The following is a 22378-nucleotide window of genomic DNA, read 5'->3' as shown; positions in this document are numbered from 1 at the left end:
TCCAAAAACCAGCAGCAAAGATAAAGTAGTGATGGAAAGGACAATCCAAGAAATAGACAATATAGAAACATAGAAACATAGAAATGACGGCAGAAGAAGACCAAACGGCCCATCCAGTCTGCCCAGCAAGCTTCACACATTTTTTTTCTCTGATATTTATCTGTTTCTCTTAGCTCTTGGTTCTATTTCCCTTCCACCCCCACCATTGAAATATCTAGCTTGATTAGTTAGGGGTAGTAGGGGTAGTAACCGCTGCAATAAGCAAGCTACACCCATGCTTATTTGTTTTACCCAGACTATGTTATACAGTCCTTATTGGTTGTTTTTCTTCTCCCCTGCTGTTGAAGCAGGGAGCTATGCTGGAAATGCGTGATGTATCAGTCTTCTCCCATGCCGTTGAAGCAGAGAGCCATGCTGGATATGCATCGAAAGTGAAGTATCGGACACAATTGGTTTGGGGTAGTAACCACCATAACAAGCCAGCTACTCCCCACTTTGTGAGTGCGAACCCTTTTTTCTTCTCCCCTGCCGTGGAAGCAGAGTACAGCTATAGTACAGTTAGTGTCTTTCTGTTCTGCATAATATCCCCCCGTTCTGTATAGGCCTGCCTGACCTTCCCGGCAGGGTTCTCCTCCCTCAGGGGGCATATTCCAGAACAAGATGGTGCTAAAGATGCCCCTCCCCCCTAGTCGCTCTTTGAACAGAAACATAATAGTGGAAACGCTGCGTTGTAATATCACAAAACATATTTATAATTTCCCACAACCACCACTATTGCGGCATAATCAAAACTTTAAGATGCATTTAGTGCTATGAGCTCAGAACTATGTATCAAGGCAGTCTACCACATCTGATTTTCTTACAATACAGAAGTTTGTTCTGGTAATAGTCTTCTGCAAGGCAGCCCTGATCTGACATCACTGATTGTGATTCCTCCGAATGGTGTCATAACCTTCGGCCTCCATTCCCATTTCGCTGTCATCTGGGGGGCAAATCCAGTTTGGGTGCAGATACGGCAGTTGTAGCAGTCGAAAAATCAATAGCCATGTCCGCTTGTTTATAGGCTTCTTGAGCCTCAGGGACAGTTTTTATTTTATAAGTGACACCCTTAACCACATACTGTAATCCGAAGGGAAAGACCCAGCGATACCGGATCTGCTTTTCATTAAGTGATTTAGTAACTTCTTGAAGCTTGAATCTTTTCCTGAGTGTGCTGGTAGCTAGGTTTTGGTATATAGTAATCTCGTGTCCTTCCCATTTCAGGTTAGGATGCTTCCTTGCTGCTTCAAAAATTGACAATTTCTGAGTGAAGCTAAGAAAGCATAAGATGATGTATCTGGGCTTGTTCATTGTCCATGGACCTAAAGCTTGATGCGCCCTTTCGATTGTTATCATCATGGCGGCCGATGGTTCATTATTCGCTCCTCTTTTATCCAGGTTATTTAGGAGATGATGGCAGAATTTTGTACTGTCGCTATCGTAACAGAGTACTCACGTAGCTCAGGCACTCCTCTAATGCGTAGATTGTTCCTCCTGGACCTGTTTTCCAGGTCTTCAATCTTTTCTTCGATAGTTGGTGCGTAGCTGTTTTTGCTGCGCCAGCATCACGTTTAAGGTTGCTGCGTGGCCATCCACTCGCGTGTCCATTTCATCAACACAATGTCCAAGGGAAGCTAAATTCTCTCTTACTTCTGTTATGGAGTGCAGGAGTTCCTGTTTATGTTGTCTCATATCGCTATGCAAATCCAGAAACCACGGTCTCATTTCAGCTCAAGTCGGTAAGTCTGGGTCATCTGCCAATTTTGTTATCATCTGGTCAGGCCCTTCTCGGGGTCAGTGGCTGCCAATTCGTCTTGTGATTTGCAATTCGAAAATTGTCACAAATCTGCTTTTTTTCCACCTAGTTGTCATCTGGGTGGTACACTGGTACAATAAAGCTCGTCAGTAGTGGTAAACTTTCAGAAAAAGCACTGTTTTTAGCTGTTTTAAGCAACCGAGGGGGACGAGCTAACAGGTTAAGCTGCCATCTTGAATTCCGTCACACAGCACCCCCCCTCATCTAGATTGTGTTTAAATTATTTTAGGCAGTTAGTTTCCTGGAAGATCACTGTAAGTGAAATGGATCAAAACAGTCACCAATAATTGATAAATGTGGATCAACATATGTATAGTACACATAGCTTAAGCATATGGATTGTTAAGGCTTGAAACTGTAATATGCTGTCTTTTGGTTTTCTTTCTAGACTGCATGGTACTAATGAGCTGAAGAAAACACAGGAGTCTGTTCTTCCTAACATCTGTTTTTCTTAGAGATAAGGCTAGTGATAAGGCCAGTGCTTAGTCAGGCAGTACCAGGATCTTTAATTAGCCATAGCTTAATGAGCTATAACTGGTTATTGTTAGAGTTATGAGTATAAATCAGAACACTTAACACTTTCAGATACTAGATTAAAGCCAGAAAATGAAAATATAAGAAACTGCATTTGACAGTGTTCTTCAGATGATCCACAGAGGAGTGGTGCCAACTACTTTGTGGGGTCTCCAGGCCTGTGTCCTATCTTTTCACAGATTCATTGACTCGCAGTATTGTGGGATTTGTAAGAGCGGTATCTTATCTCTTCATCTTCTTTGTATAAATCTTTATCTTTTATTATTGCAATAGCTATTTGTTTTCCATTGATTCATGCAATACTTCTGTGATGTTATGTACTATTGTCTTTGCTGATTATACAATTTTCTACCAATTTTTACCATATTTATTAAAATGTTTTGCTTTTATAAGATTGTGTGTGTGGGTGTTCTATGGCATAATATAATACCAATTTAGGCCACTGCTTACACAGATCTTTACAAGATCTTGGCTATAATACATTGGCTTCATCCTCATACTGAGAAAGTTCTGTGAACCTCTCAGCTTCTGAGGATATTATTAACATTTTGTACCACATTACACCCAGATTGTAAATCATGATATCTTACATGGGGGAAATTGCAAATAACTTCACAGATAGAAAATAGCACAAGGAAGACACAGTCATATAGATAAAATATGGACTCTAGCCTGTCAGAAAGCCTTTGAAATAATTATTAAAAAAAAAAAAGTTTAGTGATTCTGTTCTGATATTTGTGAATTAGCAACTACCATATACATTAGCAAACTGTGGGTTGGTACCCCAACTGGAGTCACAAAACCTTCAGATGGGGTTAGAAGTGCCTCAAATGGCAGCACTCTTCAGAAAGCAGCAGCATGGTAAGTTGTCTTCAATCTAAAGCATATGGGGATAGACTTAAAGATCTCTAGTGGAAAGGTGAGACAGGGAGATATGACGGAGACATTTAAATATATCAAAGATTTCCATGCACAGGAGGCAGACCTCTTTCAATGGATAGGAGGCTCTGGAATGAGGGGTTATGAGATAAGGGTAAAAGAAGGTAGGCTCAGGAGTAATCTTAAGAAATATTTCTTTACAGAGAGAGTAGAGGATGCATGGAACGGTCTGCCACTGGAGGTAGTGGAGACAAAGACAATATATGAATTCAAGAAAGCATGGAATAAATGTAAGGGAATGATGGGAATTATAAAGCTGAATTAATTGGGTGGATGGGCAGTCTAGATAGGCCATACAGTCATGTTTCTATGATTCTATTAGTAATGGAAGTCAGCGTGGGGCCTATGAGCCAGAACATGCTCACAGGCCCTGTAGTGGCACTGCCCTTACATGAATTTCTGCGGTGATAGGAAGACCTGCATGAGGAGAATCTGCAAGCTTACACTAGCCCACAGAACTCATACTGACTTCCATTAGTAATGCTGCTGCTGCTTGCAGTTCACAGCTAGGCTTGGGACCAGCCATGAGAGAAAGGTAGAGCTGAATGTGCATGGACAAGTAAAGACTGCTACTGCTTTTCTCTCCTGACCCATCACTAAACCTACAGAATAGAAAAATGTTGCCTCAGTCATCAGCCTGCCCTCTTTTTCTACCAATGGTCATCCACCTTTGGCCCAAGGCTCAAAGGAAAATATTTGCTGCTGACCCTGGCCAGAGGAATGTATGGAAGAGGGGCGATTTGAAGGAAGAGATGAGAGGAGGAGTTTGAGTTCTGGATATGATGGAGAGGAACTGGCTATGGAGGGTGAGAGGGAGAATGACAGAATTCATCTGGTGGACGTAAGAGCTGCTGGAGGGTGAGAGGAGATCAGTTGGGGGAGGAAAGGTGAGAGAACAGTTGAAGGGGATGCTGGGAGGTGAGAGAGGGGGTGGGGAAGGAGAGTGAGGATAGAATGGAGGATGAGTTGCAAGGGAAGGATGACAGAGGATCAGTAAAAGAAATGTTTGGGGGTGAGAAGTGATCAGCTGGGAGATGTGAAATGGGCTGGAGGGATGAGAGAGGGGATGGGATGGGATGGGCTGGGGAGGTGAGAGGAGTAGAGTTTGAGACAGGGGGATCAGCTTGAATGTGGGAACAAGGAGTAGGAGTGACTGTTGGAGGGGGATCGCTCTGACTAATTTGTTTTGGACGTCTTTTGGGCTGTGAATTTTCAAGTGCTAAAATGAGGTCACACCGGCTAAAAGTTTGGGAAGCCCTATCAGGTCGATCCAGTAAAGTGTGCTCCGTCGGAGCGCACTGTCACCCTGCTCTGGACGCGTGTTTTCCCTTACCCCTTATTCAGTAAGGGGAGGAAAACACGCAGCCCACCCGCGGCACCTAATAGCGCCCTCAACATGCAAATGCATGTTGATGGCCCTATTAGGTATTCCCGAGCGATCCAGTAAGTAAAATGTGCAGCCAAGCCGCACATTTTACTCTAAGAAATTAGCGCCGCCCAAAGGTCGGCGCTAATTTCTTCCGGCGCCAGGGAAGTGCACAGAAAAGCAGTAAAAACTGCTTTTCTGTGCACCCTCCGACTTAATATCATTGCGATATTAAGTCGGAGGTCCCCAAAAGTAAAAAAAAGTAAAAAAAAAAATTAAAAAAATTTTGAATTCGGCCCGCGGCTGTCGGGCCGAAAACCGGACGCTCAATTTTGCCGGCGTCCGGTTTCCGAGCCCGTGGCTGTCAGCGGGCTCGAGAACCGACGCCGGCAAAATTGAGCGGCGGCTGTCAAACCCGCTGACAGCCGCCGCTCCAGGCCAAAAGGAGGCGCTAGGGACGCGCTAGTGTCCCTAGCGCCTCCTTTTCCTCGTTTGCACCGCGTCGCCTAATTTAAATACTGGATCGCGCGCACCGGCGAGGGGCCGGTGCGCGCGCCGGGAGAGCGGGCGTTAGTCCGCTCTCCCACGGACTTTACTGGATCGGGCTGTATGTTAGGCATATGTATGGAAACATTTCATTTTGGAGTTTTTTTGCTCTTTTTTAAATATGCTTTTCATTTAGTTTGAGGTTTATTTTTGTGTTTAGTTTATTAGAAACAAAATAAACGTTAAAGTAAAAAAAAAAAATAATAGGAAAAATAAAAACAAAAGGAAAGGCCCTCCCCTTACCAAAACTCCTAGTGCCAAACTGAATGCCCTACACACCTTTCCCTATCTCCCCCACCCTTCCCACAGTCCTCTTACCCCATCCATGGCATCTCCAAATTCAAAATGGGGCAGGAGCAATCTCCAGTCACTCTTACCCAACAGGTCCCATTTTCAAAATATTGTCAGCCGAGAAGGCCTGAAGCAAGGGTGAGAGAGACTTCAATTTTTAAAATGTGCATGATACTGTTTTTGTCATTTTCAAAATGAAAGGAAATAAAAAATAACCCCAAAATTTTATGTGGATTTTTTTTGTATTGTTTTCTAATGAAAAATGTTTTGTTGTTGCCTTTTTCATTTCATTAGAAAATGAATGCACATCTCTAATACATATTGCATTCTGATTCCAGTGCCATTGGCCTCGGACAGGTCTATACCAACAGCAAGAAGGACTTCTCCACGTGATTGCTTCTGCCATTTGAGGCCTTATCCAAAGTGAAAAAAATCCTATTCATAAATAAGAGCTACTTGCCCTAAAATGGACCATCTGTGAACAATGTCAAGATTACCTATACAGTGCAGCATTTTGGCTGCTCACCAATAACAATCCCTTGATTTATGTTTTGAGCTTTGCCAAATTAGATAATATGGGGCATTGCTTGCTGGTATCAATGTAAAATTTCAATATACATTAATCTGCTGGAATTAGGAATATGGATTATAATGCAAGCCAGTTGATGATAGAGATGTGCATTTGTTTGAACTGAATGGGCAATCCAAACCAAATAAAGGCATTTTTGTTTTCATTTGTTGGAATTCAAAATGAATGGAGAGTACCCCAAAAATAATGAACATTTTAATTTGCATTCATTTTAGGACCTCATTCGTCTATTATGTAAGCAAAACTGTAGGGTTTTTTTTTCTACTCAAGAAAAGCTAATGATGTCTCTGAAATTAGACTGACAAGAGGCAGAGCAGGAAAGGACAAGGAAGGATCACGGCATCTATCCTCGCTGGGATCTTCATAGATTGACATTGACTTCCTCATTTTTTTTTTTTAAATTGAAACTGAAAGGCGCTTTGAGCAGTCACCATTTTAGCTTACTTCTCCATTTGCTGTGAGACAGGGAGGTATAAAACTGAATAGTTGGTTGGATGGCAGACTAGATAGGCCATATGGTCTTTTTCTGCCTTCATGTTTCTCTGTTTCTACAGAAAAAGTTGAAAAATATTAGGAAAAGAAGCAAGAACTTAAAAATGGGATGCACTTTGCTGTTTCTTCTTGTTACACAGTATTACTGCATGTGGATCTTCCATAAGTTCAGTGTTGCAGATCACCTAGAAGATTTCCAGACATCCTTGAGAGACTGAAGTACTATTTTTGTCAAGTGATAAGCGCACATGGTGACTTGCTTTACAAGTTGTCAACCGATACAAAAACTCTACCCTTTAGGGAACACATCTTCCTACCTGCTAGGACTGGTCAAGAAGTTTGGGAGAATTACTAGAAATAGTGCAGTCTGTATTGATGTACCCAAACTCCCTGCTTGCAAATAAATAGAAGCCTGTAGCTTTCAGAGCAGTCTTGCTAATTTCACTCCAGAATCACAGGTCTAGTTTCAGATTTGCAAGCTGCTGAAGGCAAAAAGGCCTCCTCGCTACCAATCTGCTGCATGAAAGTTTACAACTTCAACTCACGTTTGCAGATCTTACGATGGGAATAAGAAAAATAATAATTGTGTTTTAGTTGCCTGTAGTCTGAAAGATATTACATTAAAAGAACCCTAAATCTGCAAGCTGCTGAAAGGAAAAAGGCAGCTTGCTTCATGGAAATTTACAACTTTATCTCCTATTTGCAGGGATTAAACAAGCAGTCTATCAAGACAAGAGGCTGAGAAGAAGAGAGAAGGAGGCCTGAATCCAGTGACATGTTCCTACTGCCAAAGATCAGAGAGCAGAAACAGGACTGTGAATTGTGATGCAGAAGCTGGGGGAAACTTCTCTCCTGCAAGCAAATTATTGCTGCTGGCCGTCATCTAACTGCATAGCCTTGCCAAGAATGGTGGGCTGCAATATTGTTAACTGTATCTATGATGCACTCTATGGGCCAGATTTTAGAGGATTTACACGCGTGGGGGGGGGGGGGGGGGGTGTTACACGTGCCGGGCCTATTTTAAAAAGGCCCAGAGACGTGCGTAAAGCCTCGGGACGCGAGTAAGTCCCGGGGCTTTACTAAAGGGGGTGGTCTGGGGGAAGGGCCAGAGGCCTCCGTCACAGTAGCCATTGCTGCTGTATTGGAGGATTGTGTGTTGGCAGGCTGCCAGCAGGCGCAAAAAGTAAGACAAAGGTCAGGGGTGGGGTGGGAAGGTCAGGCTAGGGGGAAGGGAAGTTCCCTCTGAAACCGTTCCGATTTTGGAGCGGCCTGGGAGGGAAAGGGGGAAGGCAGCGTGCATCCCTTTGTGCGCACTGACCCCTGATTTTATAACATGCACGCGCATGTTATAAAATCGGGCGTACATGTGTGCGCGCCGGGTAGCGCGCGCACATGTACGCCACGAGTGCTCCTTTTTAAATCTACCCCTATCTCACCGCATTACTTAGATTTGTTTTATGTTAGAAAAGGAAAAGAAACTGTGCTGTGTTCGCATTGGTATTTGCAGGCCTCTATGCATATCCTTGTTAGCTCCTGCTGGAGCTGTGGCCCCTTTCCTGTGCATTCCTTTCCCTTGCAAGATCTCACAATGGTAGCAGCTTGTAAACCGTGCATTTTTTTTTTTTATAGCAGATTTGAATACCCAGTCTGTTGCAATTCATAGTGAGTGTTATTTGTCATTTCAGATTTCCGCTACGTCCTTATAGTTCTGTACTAATTCCTGAAACCGCCTCCGGGGTAACTAACGCTGGATGCTCAGGGCACATGAGAAACTAGTCAAGCATCCAGAAATCACTTGTGATAGCTTCATTTCTGTCTTATGCCAATTCCTTTCTTTGGTAACAAGACTCTCACGGGTCACAGAACTGTAAGCACTGTTACGTGTAGAGGCCTCCCACAGTTTAAGCACGCCCGCCGACCCCAGGGCATTATCTTATATTTCCATAGACCGCAAACTGAGACATACCTGCACTTGAACTGACAGTCGCAGTTTCTGCTGATTTAGTCATGTCTGCAATTAAGTAAAGAAAATAGATACGTTATAATTATTTTTCCACAAAATATCAGTTTTACAGAAAATGTGCTTCTTCTTGAACATAAGCTAACAGTGTAATAATAAATACCGTCTGTCTTTATCTTTAACATTGTAACTGCTGATGATTTGACAGATCTTGAGAGTCTAGAGTAAAGCTTATGATCTGGTCTGTTTTCAAAACATATCAAATAGTCGATACATATGTTGTGTTTACACATAGCCAGGTAAAAGGAGCATAACTAGGCCTTTATAATCTTTTTTTATTGCTGTTGACATTTTAATAACCCTTAAAAGGGGGTATAAGTGGCTACTTATTTTGGATGCTGCCAAAACAATGACGGAAATTGCCTTTGCTGTCATTGCCCTGGGCCACTGTACACAGGGAAAACTGGTGTGAAAGTCTCATTGCATGGAAAGGAAGAAAGAAATCCAGCTCCGAGAGTGGATTTATTTGTATATGATAGCAAAGAGAAACACCATTCAACTGTACAATCTAAAAGGGATATTTACATACACTTGGGAGCAAAACGGGGAATTCTGATAGATCTTCGTCAAGCACTTGCAGGCCCATCTCACAGGCGAAATTAAAACATTCCCAGACATACCTTGTGGTAACTTTGCCGGAGCTGCATGTAACACAAACTTCAAATCTAATGGAGTAACTAATTATTTTTCCCCTTCCAAATGTATGCAATTAGATTTGTCATATATCCAGTTGAGTAAAATTTGCAATAGACTAGCGAAGTTGTACTCTACCATGTTTGGTAGTGCCAAACCTCCCTGACCCCAGTCACACTGCAAGCATTCCAGGGGAAACTAGGTTTTTTCCCTTGCCAGATGAACCTTATGAGCATAGAATCCAACTGCTTCAAATCCTTATTGGCAGATTTTGGAGAACATAGATCCACTTTAGAAAGATCTCCATTTTATATAGGTTTATCCTCCCTACTAAGGAGAGAGGTAAACCCCTCCAAGTTTGAAACATCTCCCTAGTATGCTCCATTAGTCTGGATATGTTCAGATCACAAAGCTCATCTGGATTTGTAGACCACTGCAGTCCTAAATATCAAAAGAATCTATCTGCCCACTTTAAAGGAAAACGATCCCTCCAACGGTCTTTCAATGAGATTGGGAAGGCAAGTGCATCCAATTTGTCGGTGTTTAAATTTGAAACCAGAGAACACCCCAAATTCCGAAAAGAGCTTCAATAATACTTCTAGGGAGGACGTAGGACATGTGAGAAACACCACAAATCATCAGCAAAAGCTGCATATTTGAAAACATAACTTCCCATCTTTAATTCCTGTATCTCCCTCGTCTCCTGGAGAGAGTGCAATAAGGGCTCCAAAAACAACAGGAATTGGAGTGGAGATAACGGGCAACCCTGCCTCGTTCCTCTCCCAATATTAAATATATCAGAGCGAGTAGCGTTAGCCACAACAAATGCCCTCGGGTTAGAATAAAGCAGACATATTACCTTCTGAAACTGACCTAAGAGACCCATATCTCCTATGACTTCAATCAAATAGGCCCAATCGACTCTATAGAACGCCTTTTTGGCATCAAAACTGACCACTAGAAAGCACTCCCCTTATTATCTGAATTGAGTCATTGCAAACAGTATCAAACTGACATTCGACAAGGCACCTCTGCCCTGCACAAAGCCCACTTGACAGCAATTAATCAGTTTGGGCATAATTACTGCCAATCTCTCTGCCCAAAGTTTTGCTAAAAGATTTTGATCAAAGTTTAAAAGGGATATGGGCCGAGAAGAAGATGGTGAGGATTCCTCCTTACCCGTTTTGTGAATGACAATTATCTGAGCCAAATTTTCTCCTTCAGAATATACTCCCCTTTCCCTTAGGCCCTGAACATATTATTGAGCGGCTGAGCAATATGATCTAACAGAATTTTATAGAATTCATTTCTGAATCCATCCAGGCCTGGAGCTTTTAATAGCTTAGATTGTCAAATCTGCACCCTGACTTCTTCATCACCGACTGGACAATTCAACCAAATTAATTGATCATCTAAGATCCGTGGTAAAATGGTCTTTTGCATAAATTCCCTCCCCTTAGCAAAGTCATTGCCCTCAGAGCTATACAGTTTTTTTTTTTTGTAATATTCCACCATTGTATTAGCTATCTCTTTATTTTCCGTAACTTGTTTACCTTTCTTGTTCCTGAGGGAAGCTATAAACCTCAGGCCTCCATTAGCCCTTACCAGGTTAGCCAAAAGTTTACCACACTTTTCACTAAATTGATATGGTTTATATTTATAATAAACAACACTTTTCTTGGCCCTCTGATGTACTAGCATTATTTAGTTGGGATCTTTTCTGCTGTACCACTGTTAGTGCATTCCCTAGTTTATCATTGCAAACCATTAGGAAACACATTGAATAACCCAGAACATGGGACTGACCCCTGTATGCACTGGAGGGGAACCTGCACCAGGAACGTTTCAACAATTTATGGACACATTTCTAGCCAGATAAAAAACAGTCCTTCTGTATGTTTTTTTTAAACGTAAGTTTGTAGTAATGCAGAACCTGTGCTACTTGGTCTATTCCAGAGATTGTGCAGAACTGTGATTTTAGCCCTACTAAGGATAGTGCCCCAAGAGATGTTCCAGAGGGAATGGGTCAAATTGGAAATGGATTTCAATTGACTACTGTAACTCCTTACTTCTAGGTCTTCCAGCAACTATTACAGAATGCTGCAGCAAGACTATTATTAAGATCTAGGAAATATGATCACAGTACACAGTCATTGATGACACTGTATTGGTTACCAGTACAATCCAGAATTTACTATAAAGTCCTAATGATAATTTTCAGCATCATTCATTCCAACATCAGCTTGTTAGAAGTGATACTACAACCTTATAATCCTCTGAGAACACCAAGATCCCAAAATAAAGGCCTACTGACTATTCCCACAATACGGAGCACACATCTGACACAAACAAGAGATTGCGTATTCTCCATAGCAGGTCCAAAGCTCTGGAATTCTCTGCCTGAGGCATTGTGTATTTTACCAGATAGAAAGAAATTCAAAAGTGAATTAAAAACATAGTTTTCAAAAACGCATATAATTTAATTTAAAAACATCAGATTAGATAGAACCACAAAACTAGGACAAAAATAATAATTGTAATATGAAGAATAAATCAAATGAGAGTATGCAAGATTCTCAAAACAACTGACTAAGATGTGAAAACTACCATTTTGTTTGTAATTATTTATTTATTTAGACTCTTTTTTTATACCGAAGTATAGCATCTTGCCTTTACTCCGGTTTACATTTTAAACAACTTAATACATATAACACATTTGAATGATAATTAACATGATAATTATTAATATTCATTGCCTTATGTACTAATTTAATTCCATATGTACTAGAAATTCTTACTAGATGGATTTTAATACCTACCTACGAATACCAATTCTGTAACCATTCTTTGTCATTTGTTTGCTGAATCTATTAATATGAATGCCACTTTGTAAACCATTGTGATCTATACATGGAATGGCGATATATAAAATGTCAAAATAAACAAACAAACATTTGCCTGGGTAAACTGTTATATTTTCAAACTTGTGTTCCTCCGCCCAGCTAAAAATATGCACAGGCTTCTATAGAGTACAGATTTTTATTTGCACTGAGGAAAAGTTATTCCCGGGGGTGGAAAGAGGGCAGGGACGGTAAATAACTTGAGTAGAATGTGATTTTATCTTTGCAGATTAGCTATAAGGTCCACAGGTACAAAAGTAGCAATGAACTTTGCAGCATGGCGAGCTAATGAGAATTGCTGCCCTGAGAGTGGAATTGTACTGTGGCATAATGGAGTCCTTATTTTTGTCTTGTGGTTTATGTTACTAGAACCCCGAGGTAGACGTATTCCCTCATGGGGGTAGTTTATGAATTCTAATAAAGTTGCAATGTATCCCAGACCAATTTTTGGGTTATTAGTAGGTCTTGCACAGTCTAGTGTAGTTAGAGAAATAATTAGGGGAGTATCCATTCATGGACAGCCCTCCCACTGTGGAGCTGTAATGGATACCCCTGTGGAAAGGCTTTTATAGCAGAGCTCTGCAATAGGCTCTGGGGGAAGTATTATTTGGAAGTCAGAGAGAGAGGCTGTATTTTCCTAAGTTGGATTTTGGGCCTACCCGGAGCCTCAGAAACCCTCCAAGACCCCTCCACAATAAACCAAAGGGGCTCAGCTGCTATACTCCCCCCACAAGGTGCAGAGTGGATACCCTGGAACTGGTTTTTGGGGATTTTGAACTTTTATTTAGAGGAGCCCTGATGGAGCCATGGATCTTTCCGAAGTCAGGCATTGGGGAACCCTGAGTTGAAGATGCCCAGTGTTTAGGGAAGACCTACCCAACAAAGGTGGTGACACATTGCAGAGGATTTCCTATTTATCTAATTTGGGGAAGAAGATTTGCTTTCCCAACATCAGAGAGGAAGTGTTTTTTGCCCCTCTTCCTGCCTTTCAAGGGAACTGGCAAGAACTGCAGTCCACCAGGTTTCCTACCACCAAGGATCCCATCTGAAAATTAGTCTACCTAATTCAAGGGAAGACACCCATTAGGCACCCACAAAGAACCCTGAGGGTTAGAGACATTAAATATGTGCCAAGATAGATTTTTGTGCCATCGGGACAGATTTCCCATCATTCCAATGGGCCTAGCCCAGAAGGACCACTGCACAATCTAATCCAGAAGTGTGGATGGATTCCTGGCCTAATAAATATTAATGCACAGATAGAGGAGAAAAGATCTATAATACAGCAAGGAACTGCAGAGACTGTGGTGTGGGATTTACCATATTTAATTGTGTCATTCAAGAAACTGTATCAGTAAAGCATTATTTTGGTCTGAGTGTGGTTTGTTTGGCACATAACACACAGCTCACAGCAGAATAAGGGAGCTATATCACAGCTCACTAGTCACCTCATAATGGGACTGAGAGGACCCCTTTCCATCCCTAGTCTGAAGGACCTATACCTTGGCATGGGAAAAGTAAAAGTTAGCCAGGATCCCTGCCCCAAATAATTTACAAATAACTTTATGACTTGTACATTATGGGAGTGGGGGTGTTACATAAAATGGCGCCCAATGTGGGGCTTGAAGTACAGGGTCTGAAGATGGACAAAATCATTGTGAGAATTGCCTCACAACAGCTTGTTCAATTAACTGTTCATCCATCAGTTTCCGACGGCTTAACCCTGTATGCCTCACCTTGTTCTCGGCTCCTCCCGCTTACCTTGGGAAAATGGCTACCGCCGTGTCTGCTAGCCACCTTCTCCGGCGTCCCCAGAACGGCTATGACATTGCCTCCTGCCATGTTCCTCCCAAGGGCATACTAGGGTGCGCGCGCGCGCTACCCACGTCTTTATTCCAGCATTGGTGCGAACCTCTGGGGCGTCCCCCTCAAGTGATGTCACGCCATCCAGGTACATAGCTTGTACTTGTTTGCTAGCTCATTGAGTTATCAAGGATTAGATTCGTCCGGTCTAAGCTACCCTGCCACTTCTGTGCTGCCGCTGGAAGCTCTCTCTCTGCCCTTCGGGGTATTGACTAACCTGGGTACCCGCTCCTCGGGGGCCCTCTGCTTTATTTCAGGTGCCTTACTGGGATCAGGTACTCGCTCCTCGAGGGCCTGCTCTCCCAGCCTCGGTGCCAGTACCATCTACTTCTGCCTGGTGGAATCGCCAACCTACAGCTACCATCTAGGGCGTAATCTCTCAGTCTGTCTCATCTACAGCATTGCCTTGCCTGGGAAACCTACACCAGAATCCCCTACACCAACGTGGTGAGACGGGTTCCCTCTGCCGAGGGTCCCAGGACTGTTACCTCTGGATCACCTCAGTACTGCCACCTCTGGTGGTACACATCAAGCTGTATAATAAAAGAACTAAAATCTGTGTTTGTGCACCCTGAGTCTAGCCCATTACTGTGGCTCCCCACGGGGGCCCTCCCCATGGGCGTGGTCATCTGCCACAGTACCCAAGTATCCACCCAAACACTGCTAAACCATAACATTAACTAGATATTCTAACAAAAAAAATGCAAGCTCTACCAAAATGGCCACCATTCCCACCAAAATCGCTACTCCCGCCAAAGTATACAGTAGCAAGGAAAAGTGTGCCAAAAGAGGGGACATGTCAGTAAATGTGTGCAGTCATTGGTTGGAAAGACGCCAGTACATCAGCGCAAAAATATCACACAAGCATCTCTACATGAGGCACAGTCTAAACGGAGTGCGTTTGCTATATCACAGTGGATCTGAACACAACCAGCCAGTATATCGGCAATGCAACATTCCAGAATTCAACAGTCATGGCCAGCTCTGCTCAGTCGGGGACAAGCAGCAGCCACCACTCCATTCATGACTTGAACGAGGGGTTTGACAAACAACGGATGGCTCCCAACAGTACCGGATCACTGGAGCGAGATGACTCAAGCAGGGGAGTCTCAGCTGGCAATGCCTCGGCATCCACAGACATGGCATCATTCTTTGTCCCTTATGGGAGGATTAAGATAACCCTCCGAGGAGCCCAGACGATGGGAGCATGGGAATGCTGGCAGTGCTATACCTTACAGCCAGCTCAACTGGTGCAACTCCAGTGCAGGCATTATCTTGGCCTAATGTATCGGGTGGCCAAGTTAACCAGCAGCGTACCTGTCCCTGAAGTGACCTCGCAGCTTGCTACTGCCCTGCAGGGAGTAGCCATGTCTGGGTGGTCTGTATCACCCATTCCTAAGATCCGAAGTTTGCAGGGACCGCGCCATCAAAAAGTCAACCAGAGAAGCTGCAACACAATTCCAGCCATGTCTGAAGTCGACGGCAGCATATCGCCATCAGAGGAAGCGGCAGAGGTCTATAAAACCAGCGGCTTGTGTGAGTTCGTTGCTCCTGAACCTGAATGACTGCCATTGAGGCTGGGAAAACCCAACTGAGGGACCTAGTGAAGGTAGTGTTCCACTAACTAATTCTGAGGCTGACAACGATCTGGAGAGAGGCAGGTCTCCCCTCTGGAGACCACTAATACAAAACAAAAGCAAGTAGAGTGTGGCGAAAATGAGGGTCCTTATATGCTTTAAATATCACTCAGTTCAGTTTATTATGAAGCCAACTCCTTATGTAGAAACAATCCAAGTTAACAGATTCTCACCAAAGTCCCCCAACACAGACCCCGTGTTTTGCCCATAGGCTGCATCAGCTCAATTTAGTACTAATGATGCCGTCCCTCCCAACACAGCCTATGGGCGAAACACGGGGTCTGTGTTGGGGGACTTTGGCGAGAATCTGTTAACTTGGATTGTTTCTACATAAGGAGTTGCCTACATAATAAACTGAATTGAGTGATATTTAAAGTGTATAAGAACCCTCATTTTCTTCACATTCTACTTGCTTTTGTGATATTACATTGAGTGTGGTTACCTACTCCAATTATTATTTTTGGACCACTAATATAAGCAAGGCCTCGAGGGATAGAGTGAAGTATGCCAGCAGTGCAACTTAGTGAAGTAATGAGGAGTGGAGGCCACTCAGACGTGGGGTCCACCAGCTCCCGCTCATCAGTGGGGCCAAAGGAGATGGTCCAGTGTAACATGGCCATAAGTGCCAGAGTGGCTCGGGAGAGGTTCACCATTGTGGCCCCATAAATAAATTTGTATGTGAAGGAGCCAATCACCTACCATGAGTACTGCATGCAAGCCATAAAAAGGTGTCAGTCATCTCCAGCTCGGGAATTGATCATCGGGAGCCTCCCTGGTTGGAAGTAGCACCCCAGGGTCTGGAAGGCCTGAATCATCATATGTCAGGTCCTCTGTACCCAGCAAGGCATCAGTGGCATCATTACACCGCAGTATTCAGATGCCAACTGAATTATTTGACCAAACTTTGCAAATGGATGTCCGAGATCAGTCCTGGGTGGTCCCAAGTACCTGCGTGGATGCAAGAAAGTTACTGAGCCTCCCAAGTGGAGAGGCTAGTATGTCACTGGATTCAGTTGGACTTTGGTCTGTACTATCCTTATGTCCCAGTGCACATAATGGATTACTGTGAACTGAACCAGGATGAGTGGCTGAAGGAGGAAATAGATCACCGCACCACCAGGAGTGCTTATGATCCCAACTTTTGACGGACCCACCCAGATTATCCTAAAGAGGTGGCCAAGTGCATGAAGGAGATGCAGCTGGGCTGCAGTATTAGGAAGCATGGTGCAGTGTGTCACCATGTCCTTGGGCCCCTACTGAATATAGCATCCATGTGCAGCTTCCTTGAGGGGTAACCATTCTTAAATTTCACCTTGATCATTATGACCCCTACCCTTTTCCCCCTGTGGGCCAGGAATTATAAAGTTATAATCCTAGTTCCAGAGTACTTAGTACAACAGTGAGAGTTTTGAAGGAGCAAAGAGAAGTTCCAGTGGTGGTGGTGGTGGTGGTAGTAGGGGGGGAGAATGTAGAGAGGAAAGAGCAAGACCCAGGTAAAGAGGAATGAAGAAAGAGAGAGATGAGGCTATAGAGAGACTTCAGGTGCAGAATAGAGAGGGCTGAGAGAGATGAGACCCAGGTTAGGGAGGGATGGGAATTATTGGGTTAAAATACATCAAGTATTGTTTAGGGAATCAAAAACGGAGGGCTTAATTCACTATGGGCCAGATTTTAAAAGCTCTACGTGTGTAGAATGCCTTACGCGAGCCGGGCCTATTTTATAAAGGCCCGGCGACGCGCGTAAAGCCCTGGGATGCATCTAAGTCCTGGGGCTTGCAAAAAGGGGCAATCCGGGGGTGGCATGGTCCAGGGGCGGGCCAGAGGCCTACAACACAGCAGCATTTGCAAAAGGTTTGATTAAAATTTTGGGGGGTTAGAGTAGGGCATGGGGGAAGTCTGCGGGCACCAATCAAGTTATAAAATTGGCATATATTTGTGCGCACGCTAGGTAGCGCGCGCACATGTACGCCCGCGCGCAGATCTTAAAATCTACCCCTATGGTTTTCCCTTTGGCACATAATGGAAGAAAAGCCTTTAATGAATCGTATCCTAATTTTGCAAAGACATTTCTCTTCAGTTGACCCTGTCTGAGCACTGTTATGGTCAGTAGTGTTTATCATGGCCTATGTTAGTATTGTTACATGGACAGCTGTTGCAATTGCAGCAGAGGGCATGGTATGCAGAGCTGCCAGGTTACCCTTTTCCAGGAGCTAGATTTTTTGACCTGTTCTGGTTTTCAACTTATAAGAACATGCCATACTGGGTCAGACCAAGGGTCCATCAAGCCCAGCATCCTGTTTCCAACAGTGGCCAATCCAGGCCATAAGAACCTGGCAAGTACCCAAAAACTAAGTCTATTCCATGTAACCATTGCTAGTGGCAGTGGCTATTCTCTAAGTGAACTTAATAGCAGGTAATGGACTTCTCCTCCAAAAACTTATCCAATCCTTTTTTAAACACAGCTATACTAACTGCACTAACCACATCTTCTAGCAACAAATTCCAGAGTTTAATTGTGCGTTGAGTGAAAAAGAACTTTCTCCAATTAGTTTTAAATGTGCCACATGCTAACTTCATGGAGTGCCCCCTAGTCTTTCTATTATCCGAAAGAGTAAAAAACTGATTCACATCCCAAAGCAGTGTGGCATTTGTAGTCCCTGATTCTACTCACTGAAAATCAGCACTGCATGTTCAATAATGCATCAGGATAGGGTTTTTAAAAATCCAGAACTGGCCAAAAATCCTCTTCCTGGAACTGTGTAGCTTGGCAGCTCTGGTATTGCCAGTGAACAATGTTATGTTCACTAGGCAATTCAATTTAGCCTTATGAAAAAAAATAGACCAATCTGGAGGTGTTATGAATGGGTTGGGGGAGGGGAGATAAGTATATAGATTGGATTCTAAAATATTTGCATAATTTTCAAGCGTTCAGCTGACCTGGGTACCGGTGGAACTTGCAGCTCTCAATTTTCAAATCCAGGTGAATGGATGGAGAGTTGCTTCCGGAACTACTCTACTCGTGGAGACTCTACATTGGTGTACCCCGCTCTGCGGGCCATTGCCTTACTAGTCTGCTTCGTGGAGACTCAGAGTTGGTGTAACCCACTCCGCGGACCATTGCCTTACGTCTGTGACTGTGCCGTGCTCCCCGCTCCTTGGGCAGCACGCTGTGTACCTCAGTGACTGTGCCGCGCTTCCTCGCTCCTTGAGGTAGCATCCTGCTTCACCTCAGAGACTGTACCCGCACTTCCCCGCTCCTCGGGGTAATGCTCACGTCATATGCCAGAGACCCCTGGGCTTCCCCGCTCCTCGGGTAAGGCCCACGTCATTCCTCCGCGCTGACTCACTCCGTGGCTCCGCCCCCTGGGTTTCCTCTCTCAGCACTCCTTCATACTCTGCCTTGCATTCCCCGCTCCTCAGGGCCTGCTCGGTACTTCACTACTAGGGGGACTTATCCTGGCTATTGTATTCTCACCCCACTCTCCTGCTCTCTCTGTTGCTACAGACTTCGTCTCCCGACGGTGAGGCCCATTGGGGCTCCTCCCAGTGGGCAGCACCATCTTCTCACCTCGGGCCAAGGGCCCACTGACTCCCGAATCCAGCAGAAGAGAGAGAGAGAAACATTTTTTTGACTCAACTAGTGGCCAGATTATGGCTCTTAGTGGTTTTGAATATTTTTGGAGCATTTGGTGACGTTTTTTGATCAGGAGGACGTTTTTTTGACCATTCTTCCTACCCAAGAGAGGAGAGGGAGAAAGAAGAAGATGTTGCTTTCCCTGCTGTGCGATTTTTGGGATTTTCCAACCTGAAAGATCCATTATACTATCCGAGAAGGAAATTAGGAGTATGAAGGAGGACATCTGAAGAGAAAATTATTATCCTGTTTGCAAAGCCAAGTGCTAAAGACATTATACTAACACCTAAGATTTAACCCCCAGCCCAGAGCATCATTAGGCACTGATGGCAGACTCTATAAAAAAAAAAAATCAGGTGCTTTTGGCTCCATATCATAAGAACATTTTTAGTCCTAATTTCCCTAGGGAACTCAATGGCATAATCATTGCTCAAGACTACAAGCCCCTGTATGCAATAGGGTAAAACCAGGACTGGCTTACCCTGTTTCTTATGACAAAGCCTAGTGGCAACCCTACACCTTCTGGCTGGCGGTAGTATTTTCTGGGGGAAATGGAGGCACTTTGGTTGCTGCAGTAGGAAATACGAAAGCAAGTAAATAGAGAGATGGAGAATGACATGAGGAGCAGAAGAGAGAGAGAGAGAAGGAAAGAGACAGCAGTGGAAAGAAAGAAGGTGGCCACATCCCTGGATTTTCAGGCTTAGGACAACCTGATGCTGGCAATGTTGCTACCTGTTTTTCTCTTGAATACCATTTCTGGTATGTACATTGCATTGGTCCTTTCTAACTCTTCAAGTCATTATAGGGTGAGCCAAGAGCTGGACTTGAGTTGGAAGGAGGGGAAGCTAGTAATAAGTTAGGTTAGAGAGAGTATATGGCAGATGACGGGTCCCACTGGACGGGATTTGCCAATAGGCACACTTGGCAAAAATCTGGAAGGCATCAGGACAGCTGAAGATTTTTTGCTTCCCAGCTGTGTTGAATCTCACTAAGCAGAGAACAGGAGGGGAGGGGATGCTGGAAGGGAGAGCAAAGAAAAAAACCGTTCTACTCTCTATTCCAGACTCTCCCATCCTCTCCTGTGCAGGGAACAGAAGGAGAGGGTGAGGCTTCAGCACACTGCAGGGAGCAAAAAAAAAAGCTGCTCTGCTCCCTAACAGGCCGATACAGTAAAGTTCGTGGGAAAGCTCGCACAGGCCAGTGTCCTATGTGCACGATACAATAAGACAAAATATTTAAATTAGGGCCCGTGGTAAAAAGAGGCGGCTGTCAGCGGGTTTGACAGCCGACGCTCAATTTTGCCAGCGTCTGTTCTCGAGCCCGCTGACAGCCACGGGTTCGGAAACCGGATGCCAGCAAAATTGAGCATCCGGTTTTCAACCCGCGAGCCGCGGTCTGATTTTTATTTTATTTTTTTTAATTTTTAACTTTTTTTTTTTTTTTTTTTTTTTAACTTTTGGGACCTCTGACTTAATATCGCCATGATATTAAGTTGGAGGGTGCACAGAAAAGCAGTTTTTACTGCTTTTCTGTGTACTTCCCCGGCACCGGCACAGTACAGTGCGCTTCGTCGGAGCGCACTGTAATGTATCGGCCTGTAAGTCAGCCCCTCTCCTCCTGTCATTCAGGGAAATGAGAAGAGGTGAGCTGGAGCAGATAGAGCAGTGCAAAAAAGACTGTGCCTTAGATATTCAGCTCTGCTGCCACTGTCCAATATCCCTCTAAGAATTTGGTTGCTGTGTGTAAAATGTTTTGCTCTTGAACAAACATTTTTGGTTACATTACACCGCGAGCAGTACTTTTTTTGATGCAAAAAGCCTATCAGTTTTTACATTCACAGCAACCCAATCCCTAAAGTGAACATTGGTTAAATCCATCACTTAAAATAATCACCTAATCTACTAACAGCATTTACAATAATAAAATATGTGAATGAAAAAATATTTTCTGCCAGAACACTCAAAACCATTTTCTGTTTGTAAGTGAAATTAATAAAAAGCAAACTTCTGTTTAAAATAAAAATAAAAAAAGAGATGACCATAATGCCATAAAAGCTAATATGTACCATCATTTTCACAGCAAGAATTAGTTATACAAGAATTGGACCTTTAAAATACAGCCAGACCCCTCACCAAATACAGAAATAGAAAGATCATAATACACAAATAGAAACTTGCCAACAAAACTGTTCTGGAAACCACAAACCCGAATGTATGATGTAGAGCAACAATAGAAAAACAGAAACAGCATCATTCCTCACAAAACCTCAAGCAATAAAATCAAGAGATATAAAACTTCATTCATAATATTAAAACCATACTGATAAAAAGAATGTGCCAAAACAGCCAACGAACATCCAATAATTTAAAGAACTTGCATAAATTTGTATTTCTTAAACACCAATTACATATTTCAAAATATCTGATAAATAAAACATCCAATAATTTAAAAATGTTCTATCACAAATAAAATATTTCAAAACAGAAATATCAAATTACACCAAATAATTAAAACTAATAAGAATTTTAAAAATTTCCTGCTCTCCATACCTGGGATCTTTTGATTTCCAGTCACTCTCAGATTGTAGTGAATTCGGGGAGGGAGGACTGCACAAACTTTACCTTCTCTGATACACACACACACACACACACACACACACACACACACACTCTAACACGTTCATTCTCACACACACTCCCTCTCTCTTACATACAGAGGCTATATCTTCCCCTCATATACACATCATGGGGTCGATTTTTAAGACCCGCGCACATGTCCATGTGCGCATGATTCCAGATGCACGCACATAGACGTGCTGATTTTATAACACGTGCGAGCCAACGTGTGTGCATGGTATAAAATCCGATGGCTGCATGCATATGCGCACAGGATTTTAAAATCCGAGCGAGTATGTGTAGGCGGCCTGTAACTCGCGCATGCAGGGGGAAGATTTTAGCAAAATACACATGGCGATGCTATCAGTCCTCCCCCAGTTTCCTCCCAGTCCGCTCAAATTAAGGAGCGGACTGGGAAGGAATTTTCCTATCCCTAACCCTACCTCTTCCCCTCTATCCCTAAC

General features: G+C 43.5%; 1 protein-coding gene across 2 annotated transcripts in view; it reads right to left on the bottom strand.

Annotated features, from left to right (window-relative positions):
* Window positions 1–22378, bottom strand: part of EMCN (endomucin) — a 246200-nt gene that overhangs the window by 132152 nt on the left and 91670 nt on the right. For both annotated transcript variants that reach the window (XM_029597067.1, XM_029597065.1), the window contains exon 2: window positions 8579–8623. In XM_029597067.1, coding sequence (XP_029452927.1) covers window positions 8579–8623 — 45 coding nt within the window. The remainder of the gene's footprint in view (window positions 1–8578; window positions 8624–22378) is intronic.

This window comes from Rhinatrema bivittatum, chromosome 1 (assembly GCF_901001135.1).
Source record: "Rhinatrema bivittatum chromosome 1, aRhiBiv1.1, whole genome shotgun sequence".
NCBI lineage: Eukaryota > Metazoa > Chordata > Amphibia > Gymnophiona > Rhinatrematidae > Rhinatrema > Rhinatrema bivittatum.
The sequence above is the reverse complement of the archived record's forward strand: the minus strand, read 5'-3'. Positions and strand labels throughout refer to the sequence as shown.